The 12,353-nt window shown below is 32.5% G+C and overlaps 1 protein-coding gene across 6 annotated transcripts in view; it reads left to right on the top strand.

Moving 5' to 3' along the window:
* The window catches only part of LOC129981001 (calpain-A-like), a 145,750-nt gene that overhangs the window by 97,411 nt on the left and 35,986 nt on the right, over positions 1-12,353 (top strand). For all 6 annotated transcript variants that reach the window (XM_056091577.1, XM_056091578.1, XM_056091581.1 and 3 more), the window contains exon 11: positions 8,752-8,969. In XM_056091577.1, the coding sequence (XP_055947552.1) occupies positions 8,752-8,969 (218 nt within the window). The remainder of the gene's footprint in view (positions 1-8,751; positions 8,970-12,353) is intronic.

The following is a 12,353-nucleotide window of genomic DNA, read 5'->3' on the forward strand; positions in this document are numbered from 1 at the left end:
TCTTGAAACATAGAGTGAACACAATTTTACACTAGTTATAAAATGCTTCCACTAAATAATCATTGAGGCTAGTAATGTAAATGATTAAACATTGTATTCCTCCACTCTTAAAAGCTTTTTTTTTCCGAATATATCGCACAATGAGTCTCTAAAAGAAACCAGTAAATCAAAAATTTAACTATTAACAAAATGTCGACGATGAAAGGAAAAATGAGTCTCTTTTTTTGTGTGCTCCAAGAAACCAAATCATCCATTTCTATTCAGCTAGACTTCTGACGTTGTTTTGGATGCAATCTTCTCGATATCAGGATCATAAAATAACAGTTCGGGAATTTTAAAGAAATTGTTAGCTTTAATAGCTTTCTAAAATGTGGTAAGTATAGGAAGAGTAATGCATAAGTGGACATCCATTCAGGCCCTAGAAGTAAATGAATGAGATAAATTTGTGATTGAGATTCTCAATAGAATAAATGATGAAAATTATTACATAAATTGTATTGTTTCTGAGATAAATCAACTTTTGATGCCTCTGGGAAAAATCTTCCCATGCTCAAACATCTGAATGAGAGTCGTTATGACATTAATAAGCTTCTTTAAAAGTCTAGGGGTTAACATTTACTACGGCTTGGACCCCTCTCGACGGAGATGCGTCCCGTCATCAGAAATGGTGCAACTCGATCCTGAACCATTAACCCGGGAGAAGTGAGAACTCGCTTACTTCTCTGACAACTTCTCATCCACGTATTTATATTCTCTGCTCTTTCAGATCGAGAACGTAAATAACAAGAAACTGGCATCTAGATATTGGAGAATCTGTATCGTCATTTAATCTATTTTCAATTTCCAATTTTTATGAGAGGAAGGAGAAAAAATCTTATTTTTTTAATTAATGATAGCGCATTAGGTGGATGTTTTTTAAGCAGATGTACGATCTTACGCTCATGCTAAAAAAGAAAATAGTGATCTATACTCTTTACTGGCTGAAACAAAAACAACACCCCCCCCCCTTTTTGTAAAATTTGATGAATTTAGATAGATGGTGTTACTTCTTAAGCAACGATATGTTGCAGGAAAGGAGACTGCCTCGACGCTGTCACCCTCTTGATATAATAATAGTTTGGGGCAATAAGCTTTTATAATCTGGAAAAGATTTTGTCTTCGTCCCGTTCATCTGCATCTTTGGGGAATGAAGGGTGCCGCATCGCTGAAAATAACCCTCATGACTTTGGCATAATTGTAGAAAGTGCTTCTGCATCCAGTGGCCTTGCTAAAGGTTGGCAGTAGTGACATTGGTCCAAAGTCTTAGAAGACCTCTTCCAAGTTGAACCACATAAACTCTTATATCCCTCAAGGAGTGAAAAATATTTAAATCCCTCGGCCCGGATGTTAGATTTTGAAGAAATAATAAAGATTTTCGTTGAAATGAAAGCTCAAAAAAGTTTTAGATTAAATGTAAAGTATTGTTTAGTGACATCAAACTTCACTTCACTGTCGCTTCAAATAGAAATGTAAATAAATACTGAATGATCTCTTCACTCTTTCTCAATAATAAGATCTTATAAAATCAAGAACGATCTCAAAAGCATTTCATAACTAGAGATACAGATTATTTTGATTTTTTAATCTTTTAAACATTTTTTGGATATGTCCCGTGACGCTATTGTCGGTGCCGTCAGATATAAAATAGATATCGAATATATCATAAATATAAAAACAAAATAGAAGGTAAAGAGGAACATTTGAATCTCAGTATTGAAATCAAATCTTTTGCAAATCTATAGTCATTTTATATCATTGTCCACCGCTGTCTGTAATGGACAATGGCGGAGTTAAAAAAGATCCCGGCTGTTTTGATCTGCGTCATTATTGGATGCGAAATTTCAAATTGTGTTTTGGTGAGATAGGCTTTTTTAATGTTTAAATGGACTGATTTATCATTGTATGAATAAAACTAATCATAAATAAAAATTAGATACATAATCCTGAGCTTGATATATTTTTATACTGCTTTGTAGCAAAGGTTAAAATGCTAAGGTCTGTAGTTTTTGTAATTTTATATTGAAGCCAATTCATAATATTCTCACTTCAGTTGGAGGTCGTTGCTAATATTTCTTTCAGCATTATTTTTTCATTCTGTATTCTGCGTTGCATTTTTCCTTTTAATGGATCCCTATTGCGATTATTAAGCACAGAAATCGATTTATTTCAAATCGATTTCTGTGCTTAGTTTTGAGTGAAGTGTCCGTGAGCGCTACGGATAGAGAAGATCCCATGACAAGGAAACGAAATATTTAATGTTAATATATATTTACATTTAAAGTGTAATGCAAATAATATTTTCTTCTACTTCTTAAGAATTTTGCAAATTTGCTTGACATTTTCTGCTACTTTCGTTAGTTCATTTATAACAGTTATATCCGAGGTATAGTTAATAATTAATAAGTTCTAATTCTGATTGTAACGCATCTTCTAGTTAATAAGGTATTTCGCGGGATCACGATTGAAGATAGAGAGACAATTCAAGTTATACGCCTTTCATACGAACAACTACTATACTCAAAAATTTTCGAAAATCACTTTTCTTTTTTCCAAAAAAATGATTTTCAGGCTTTAATCTATGCATATGACATTTCGTTCTAAATCTCTCATTAGTTGCACTCAATTCTTGTAACCTGTTTCAACATTATTGCTCTAATCCTTGTGAAATGAGAGAAGAAAAACACAGAGAGAGGGGGTGGAGTGGGAATGAAATTTCCTAATATATTTGAACAAACACAAATTATCTTCGCCTTCCTGACAAGGATATTTTTTTTTTGTCTTTTTTTTTTTTTTTTTTGTTTCTTTTTTCGAATCGTTTCGTTCCATAAACTTAGTATCCTTGAGACTTTTGTAACATGATTGTCGCCCCATCAGCGCCGTTAACTTATTTCGTTGCTTTAAACTGGCGCTCATGCAAATCAAACCAATCCTAAAATTTCACTAAATAGCCGGAATAACATTTTTTTTCATTCCTTTCTGCTTCAGACTTTTTTTTTTTTTAATATCTCATCAAAGGCATTTTAATCGTGACGTCTATGTTTTTGAGCCATTTGTTAAAATTGTAACTGGTATTTTTCGGTTCAAAATCGTCATGGAAAACCGACTCGTTTCTTTTGCTGCGAGCATCTCTATTGCTTCTCTCTCGTTGCAAGAATCGCGAACTGGGTGTCCTTGGGGTTTTGTTCAGCTGTCCATTGCTGATTTCAGTAACCTCCCTCTTTTGTTTCTTTGTTGCGCCTCTGGTGCATCGTTTGTTCGTTTATTTATTAGATCCCGATATAGCTGTAGAATTAAAAAAAAAAAATTCCTCAGACGTTCGTTCTTTCAAGGTGAACACAATGCTAATGCCCATCTTGTCATTAAGGCCCGAAGTGGTCATAAAAATGAGATAAAGGGTTCTTTAATTACGGACGGCAGGTTAAAAAAGAGAAAGATAATGAGTGTTAATGAACTGAACTTTGGCTTGGAAGAAGGCATAAGAAAAAATTCTACAACTCGTTTACTAGGCAGAAATAATTATGTTGAACATATTTGATGGAGTTAATTTATAGACTCTAATTTGCAAATTTATGCAAATGTAATTGACTTAGACTGATGAATATTTCATACTTTTTCAAATACTCTGTTAAGTTTGTTAACGAAGCGAAACATAGTCATTTTCTGTTAGGAATAATTATCTATCAAAAAATACATACTTTTTGTTTGTTTGATATAAGGCAAACGACCCTTTACTGTAATTATTAAATCTGATATTGAGCCGTTGTTTTGGGAGATTAAAATTATTTCTTGTGTAATATCTTTAGCGAAAAAATACTTTTGTCTAAAATATTATGATAAGCAAAATCCATCCCAGTACGTTTATCTGTTTGCCCGAGCACAAGCAAAAAAAGATAACTTCGAAACTCATTGAGTCAAATGGAGGATATTTGTTATGTAATCAACAAATTTGTATATTTTTATCACATTTTGAATTAAATTAATTTACAAGAAATTCGTCTGTCTCCGTGCGCAACACATCTCCACGAGTTCACTTACTTCAAAACACGAAAAGCTGCATTGGTAAAGAATAAACATAAAGAGCTGAATAAGTGAAAATAAGTTGACAGTTTTTGCATCTAAACTGTAAATTCTTATCAAATTTTGGATCAGAGTTTCCAGAGATGTGATTGTCTGTTTGTCTACACTTTTTCAAGCACGTAAACGCGTTTAACTCAAAAATCCTATGACTTAAATAAATGAAATGTGATATGTCATCTAGCGGTTACAGCTGCTGCTCAATGTCAAATGTTGGTTTCAAACGGCTGGGAAAGTGTCGTCCACAGTATATATTTAATTTTCTAGTATTTATGTATTGACCGCATAAGAGCGGTTATAAACCAAAACATTTTGTCAAAGATCACACTAGATTCACAACAAGGATGGATCTTCCGTAACTATTGCTACGGATCTGTTGTTATTATACAATTGCCTTGCAGTTCGTACACCGATACCGGATTTCTATATTATACTTCAAAACACATAACTCCCATGTGTAGAAATAAGCATCTGAGCACTTGTGACGTTCACGACACTGTTCAAGATCCGACATTTTGTGTAGAAGGAAAAAGATATAGACTACGTTAGAAAATGTCGGAGAGACAATTCTGCTCTTATCTTTTGTACTTCAAAAAATTTTCTTTGATATAAGTTCATATTTTCATAAATATTTATGGCTATTTCTTGGGTCGATCGGAATGTATCGGTCAGTTTTGATAATATTTGCACTGCAAAATTTTACAAATTCTAATTGGCCCTACTTAGAAATTTACTGCTATTATCGTTATTTAGAAGTATTTAAAAATGATTTCATTTTTGATCATTTGATAAACAAATATAAAAAAAAGTACTTGAAGTTTATAAAATGAAACGTAATCTAATTTTAACCTTACTTTTTTGCTGGAAATCTCATCATATTTATATTTGTAAAACCGGCTTATCTTATCTTTTCTTGAAAGATGAAGATTTTTTATAAATGAAAGCTGGTTAAGAAGAGATTTGATGTCAAAAGGTTTATTTCTTGTCAAATCAGCATTTTATGTTTGGAAATTTTCTGCTATATAAATATGGCCATTCAGTAGGCGAACATTTTCTGAAACAAAACAATTTCTCTGCAGAATTCTTCTTACTTTTGAAATAATTACAATTTACATTAATAAAACATTAATTAATTAAAATATTAAACGATTTACATTAATAATGAATTATAACATGAAATAATAACAATTTTCTTTTAGTTTATTTACAAAATATTTTTATCAATTCAAAAAAAAAAAAAAAAAAAAAAACTGAAGCTCATTTCTTAGGCTACTTAAACAACATTAGAGGAGAATTATTGTAGTACCCGATAGAAAATAATCACGTAAAATTTAACCAAAATGAATATTTTGTCTATTTAAAAAAAATGTCATCCAGGAATTTATTTCTCGTAATGTCAAAAATACTTCTGTTTTATTTGGTTTGGATGTAATGAAATGAGAATTAGACCAAATGTATTCATGAGCGAAATTAAAATAACAAATCTTGAATAATTTGAATAATTTCTAATATTGGGAAAAATTTTATTGATTTTATTGAGAGCCAAAACAGAATACTAGTCATCTGAATACCTTTTTGCTAACTGACGGTCAAGTATCTTTCATGCAGTTTCAAAGCAAGGCGTATAACTAAACCAACTAAAGAGAAGACGGAGAAAAAATTATGTTGGTTGATTTTTCTAATTGCTTGCAATCTGCCATAAACAGGCACGTGATCGAAATGAAAAGAACCTAATTATGATTTATGTGAACAGATTTTAGTTGTCTTCTAATAAAATTTATGAATCTGCTTTAATGATTCACTGCACAATTTACAGAGCATTGATGTGAGACCTTCGAGAACAAAGGATCCTTTAAACTTTATTGTACTCGGTCGTTCATTAAAATATTTGTTTGAGTTCTTCCGCATTTGATAGTTGCTTGAGGTTTCATTAGAGCGTGGAGTGCCAACTGATACTCAGCTTCAATAACCATTTATTACATAGATGCAAGGAAAAGGCTTTCTTTCTCAATATCACTAAAACTGTGAGTTGTTTTTCTACTTTCTCGTATACGAAGTATAAAAAAAGTATTGTAATCTTTAAAAATTACGAACTCGAGATTTTGACGAATCCCAGCGTTTTAGATATTTCTAAGAAAAAAATATTCTTGGAATATATTTTGGTTACGTCTGTGACAAAGATAATTCAAAAACACTATGAGCTAGACGAATGAAATTTGATATACAGCAAATTTACACAAAATTTGCTGATTTCTATAACATTTTGAGTTAACTCCTGTGTAGAGGAAATTTGTTTGCCCGGTTGTTCCAATGTAAATTAACAAGATTACAAAATAATAAAAAAATGCTTGACGGATAGCTACACAGATTTAATATCTATGGAGTAGATATCTGTCAAATTTTGAGCCTGTAAACTTAATATATCAACTTTGGTACATGATTTTATGAATGCTACTGTAGTTTTGTGTCACATTTCGATTTCAATCGGTAGGTAAAAAATGCGTTTAAAATACAAATTTACCTTTATTAGAGAGTATGAGAGAAGGTTTAGGGAAGATTACCTTCGCTGATTCAATAATGCATTGAAATAAGGAGGATTTGTTTTTCCTAACTCTTCTAAACAAAATTGGTAGTTTGAAAAAAATAACCGGTCCATATTGTTATTTCCATGTGGCACATCGCCAGTGCCATTATAATATTGTTATAATTCTACCTATTGGTTTAAAAATTAGATGCATCGTTTTATTAATACGTTAAACGGTATGATTAAATATTTCATCATACTAGGAAGGCAACTCGAACAGATATGACGAGTTTTTTCGTCATGGAAATTTTTTAAAAGTAATACGTGGGTTGCATTATCTTCTATATCGTTCTTATCCATTAAAACTAGCATAACAAAATGGAGATACTTCATTTTTGCAAGGTTTGGTTTCAAATGTTAATATAACGCTTTTTTTTTAATAAAATAAGCATTATACATTCTTTCGTGTGCATTTAAGCATTTTATATTTTAATAATACCATAATTGAATGGTTGTGTGTTTTTAAAACATGGCTAATAGTTATTTTGAAAAAGGAAATATTTACGCAAAATTATCAAAAAATGTAGAATGGGAGCGCCGTTTTCATGTATTAGCTCTTTCTTAGACACCCAGATGAACCGAAAGACATTCTGGCGATTATATATCGCCTCATTCTTCAAGATAGAACGTCATCAGGAAGTAGGAATTCTGTTATTTAAAAGGAAAGAATCGAGATTGTGGTGTTCCGATTGTGTTGCTTGGTTCAAGCCTCATTGATTCAAGAAATATTATGAAATATTTATTTCAATTTGTATAATTAACTCTTTGTAATTGAAAGTATCTGATTTATATTATTTTCTAAATATGTCATGAACTATTTTGTCAAAGTAAATAATCAACAACTGAAAAGCGATATTTTGTTATTTCTCTGATCTAAATAATTTCTCATTGCAAAAGAAATTATTTGATTTTTTTTCTTATTTTTTTGCAAATTTGTTTCACAATTCATTGATGTAACAAAAGCTAATTCACGGCTTAACAGGTTAAAGAATCAGAGGAAATGTTCTCCACGAAACTTTCTCTACCATTCTCTAATGAGTGTTATCCTCAATCCCCTTGTATGAAAATTTCTGAGCTTCGGCCGGGCCATGAGCTGTTAGAGTATTGAGAATTTTACTGTCCTTTGGATCAGAAATCGAAGCAAAAGGAAAGATCTCCACACGATTTCCCTTCCCCCTTATGACCATATCACAGAAAGACAGATTGAGCGTTTGTGCTTGATTAAGGAAAACCAAGTATGCATTTAAAAAAAAATAATCGATCAATTGAAATCGAAATCTGATACAAATCTGCAATTTCAATTATATGATTTCATGCGAGATGTCATGTATCCAAGTCATCGCATTTTTGGATTATCTCGTTTACATACGTTCGAATACGTCGACCCGCTGACAGTCAGCCTTTTGAGGGATGCGGCTTAAAATCTGATGACCATGCCAATTGGGACTGTGGAAGGTGAATGTTTAGACATCCCTATTCCATAATCTTTTCTTCAAAGAAATCTCAAAGAAATTTTAGACTAATGAGCAGCTTCAAAGAAGTGTTAAGGCCCATCTTATTTTATTCGCGGCAACTATTTTAGAAGAGGAGACTGGAAATTTGATCGACCGATGTCGAAAATGGAACATGTTTGTACCTATGATAATATTGGTTATTGTTCACAACACTTGTCTTTTTTATGGCCTATAAAAGTTTGAAAAAGTAAAGGATCTGAAATTCTTTGTTCGAGCATTTTAGCGATTTTAAATAAAATAAAGTTGTCGATTTGAATTGTTTTCTGTGACATAAAAGCAATTTTCCCCAGATGAGTCCTAGATGCCAATTCTAAATTCGAAAAAAAGATGTTCTCTCGAAAATGAACAAAAAGAAGATGCCACATCTCTGTTAAAACATCGCTAGACTGAATCATTAAGAATAATGTAATTTTAATAGCTAAAAAACAAGCGTTTTCCCATTTACATTAATATTAACGGGAAACTGAACCCCAAATGATGTTGCATCTGATTGCAGTTATTTTATTTGATTCATTTCATTGCTTGCTTTGTCCCGAACAGCTGAAGAACCCCGACCGTCTTCCGAAACCCCTTCCAAAAGTGTTCTTCCAACACAACGCGTCCGTGGCGCGGTCCAACACCTTCATCAACCTGCGGGAAGTGAGCTGCCGCTTCAAGCTGCCCCCGGGCACCTACTGCATCGTCCCGTCCACCTTCGATCCGGGAGAGGAAGGAGACTTCGTGCTCAGGGTCTTCACGGAAAAGAGGAACAATATGACGTGAGTACTCTCCTTTTGACTTGCAGGTTTCCCTTCCTCCACCCTTCCTTGCTTGTTTATAGACTTGGTATCAAGGATTTCTTCTTTAAGTTGAGTCATCTGATAAGTACGTTAATTATCGAAATAACAAGACGGAGTATACAAATTGCTAGGGTAGGCAGCTACCCCAAAAGGGGGAGGGGCAGAATCATTCCAGAATGTCGAACCAGATGAGACAGCAAATACACGAAGATGAAACATCATCGACCAATGACAAGTAAAAATGTTTTATGTGGAGATACTTTACTTTTGGAGAATAAAGGACTCCAATTATCCGATGTCTACTTAGACATTCCATTTATTTAAATCGCTTTAAGAAGAAGAAAAGGCAGGGGGGAAAAAGAAGAAAGAGATCCACGAAACAAATTCTTCCTGAATAACCGATTTTTATTGACAACAAACTATTTTTTTAAAAAAGACATTGCTTTTGTAGTAAATACGTTAGTAAGTAAATACGTTATAAGCAACTTTCGGTTACCGTCCCCTAAGAAATATTTTTTGCATCAGTTATCTATTTTTCTGATATTAGATTATCCAGATCGGATGTAATCCACATGATTATTCGTCTATTCTTTAAATGTCGATTTTCACAAAAATTGCTGAAAGCTAATGCTATGGTTTGCCAACGGATTCTAAAACCTCTGCGCTTTTGCGCTTGCGTTAGGATGGGCTTAATTCGATAAAATAGGAATGAGGAAGAAAGGCGAAAGGAGGAGATGTTTACATCTATACTTATAATAAAGCTCAATGTGTGCGTGTGTGTGTGTTGGCGCTCTACAGGCCAGGTCATTTGACATACAGCTACCAAATTTGGTACATGTATACCTGAGAGGTCGGGAATGTGCACCTGGGGTCCCTTTTTTCGAAATTTTAATTAGAATTTTTATTATAAATCAAAAACTAACTTTCCCGCCAAAAAAATCTTCCATTTTCCCAACCGCCAACTTTTCCGCCAAAATAATCTTCCATTTTCCCCAACGCCAAATGATTTAGGCTTTAGTTCTTTTTTTCTCCCAACAGTAATGAGGCTAGGGTTAAGATTTTTCGGCGGATTATTTCAAACGATTCTGTTTATTTTCTTAATGTTTTATGCATTTAAAATTAAACATTGTTAATTAATCCATGTTTCAGATTCATTCTGAAGTATTTTTGAATTAAAATAACACAGAATAAAGGAAATTAAAAATGTATAATCTGCATAGCGTTACCCCAACTGGCGTAGAAAAATTCACGCATTTGCGTTACCGTAAAAGGCGACGAAATTCACGCATGCGCACTGTGTTCTGATTGTTGGCATGGCAACCATTATCAACGGACGATTTAAATTACTTTTAGGTTAGTTGTATGCTTTTGTAAGTAAATTGTATTTATGTTAGTTATATATTTTTTGTATATGAATATAGTTTTAAGTACATCGTTTTTTAAGTAGTTTTTTTTAACCTGTTTTCAATGATTTAAATTACTTTTAGATTAGTTGCATGCTTTTGTAATTAAAGTGTATTTATGTTAGTTATATATTTTTTGATATATGCTTATGGTTTTAAGTACATCGTTTTTAAGTAGTTTTTTTAAACCTGTTTTCGACCGATTATTTGAAACGATTCATTTTATTTTCTTAGTGTTTGATGCATTTAAAATGAAACATTGTTAATGAATCGATCCGTTCATGATGAATCTGAGAAAATTTTGTTGACAAATTCTTGAGATATTATATAAATTAAGAAAGATATTCTTTAGTGCCCATAAAGTTTAAACGCTCAGTGACTCTATTATCAGTAATCATATTATTAAAAAAAAATGCTTTGTTTCAGTAAAAAATATTATTATATTAATTGCAGATTAATCCTTTACACTTTAATTTAAAGCATAAATTCTACGAGGGGTAACAGAAAATTAGAGAGATACATATCACGTTATGACTGAAGGCCTTTATAATATTATGAGTGAATTATATGACTATCAAAATTTGAAGTTTTAAAATATATTGCTGAAGAATCTATTAAAGTTGGAATTGCATAAAATATTTAATTATTAAAATTTTAACGAACATTAAGATTGGCGAACCGGCTGGTCGCCAAAGGCGGCTAGTTTAACAATAAAGTAAATTATGGAAATGCGCACATTCTTCCGCGTTTCACCCCTTAGTGAGATAGAATCGCCGAAAAGCTGTCGTCTCAGGATACTGAAACGATTTGTGCATTTTATGGCGACAGAATATGAATTGTCAAAACCTTTCGAAAATCTGATTCCTTCATATTCTGGCATTTAACGAATATGCTAATCTGTTGGGCATATCCGTCATTTCTGTTGCTTGTTCTCGATATGCAGTCCGTAACTTCAAACGACTAACATTAAAATCCAACTACAGCGATCTCTAGATCATCTTGTTGGCATTCACCGACCATGATTTTCAGTGTATCTATTTTTGTCTGTTTATGCATCCCATATTAATTTCTACATTAAATTTTGAATCGTCTTTTATATTAAATCATTGTTTTCTACGGTAATACAAATATTAAGGCAGTTTTTAACCGCTGGTGGTGGAAAGTCGTTACACGCACATCGGGAAAATTTTGTCACAAAATCGTCAACGACGTGCTATACTCGCCAGCAGGTAGTTGTCATAGGAGTAAAAATGATGTTTACCGCCTGTCTACTGAAATTGTTTACCGAAACAGTTTAGGAAAGCACAGACTTAGGTCGAAAATTAATTCATCTAGAAGATTTAAATTTTTTTTCCGATTTCTATAAGCTATCAGAAGCTTTGTATAACTTCGCTGCGAATTACAATGGACTATTTTCGCACCACTGTGAGTCTCAGGTGTGACGCTCACCTGTGAATTTCTTGCCACCGCAAGTGGTTACAGCAGAAATCACCATTACATCAAAATTCCTTTCGAACTTGTTACTGAACATATTTTTTGGCATATTGAATAAACCGAATTTCCTCTTTGGAAGTTACCAAACTAAATTTTGTAGAGTTTTTCTGTGATTTTTAATTGTTTGAACACATATCGTTTTTTAGGGACTTTTCTTCAATCATTATTATTTAAATAATTGAGTAAAAAATAGGAAGTGAATAAAAACTATTTATGCGAAAAGGCAGAAAGGAAGAAGAATTCTTCTGAAATTGTTGTTATGTTTTTATCGTGATTATATGTACGAAGAATTGCTTACAATGGATAATTTGAAGTACGTAGATGGTTCTGCTGCATTCTCGTATCAGGAAACGATTAAGATAAAAAAATCTTTTAAACATTTTGTATTACAAAGAAATGCAAAAATCGGTTTAGGCTATCTGCTGTCTCGCACGGAAAATGATTTGGTTTTAAACTCTATCAAAAT

This window comes from Argiope bruennichi, chromosome 8 (assembly GCF_947563725.1).
Source record: "Argiope bruennichi chromosome 8, qqArgBrue1.1, whole genome shotgun sequence".
Taxonomy (NCBI): domain Eukaryota; kingdom Metazoa; phylum Arthropoda; class Arachnida; order Araneae; family Araneidae; genus Argiope; species Argiope bruennichi.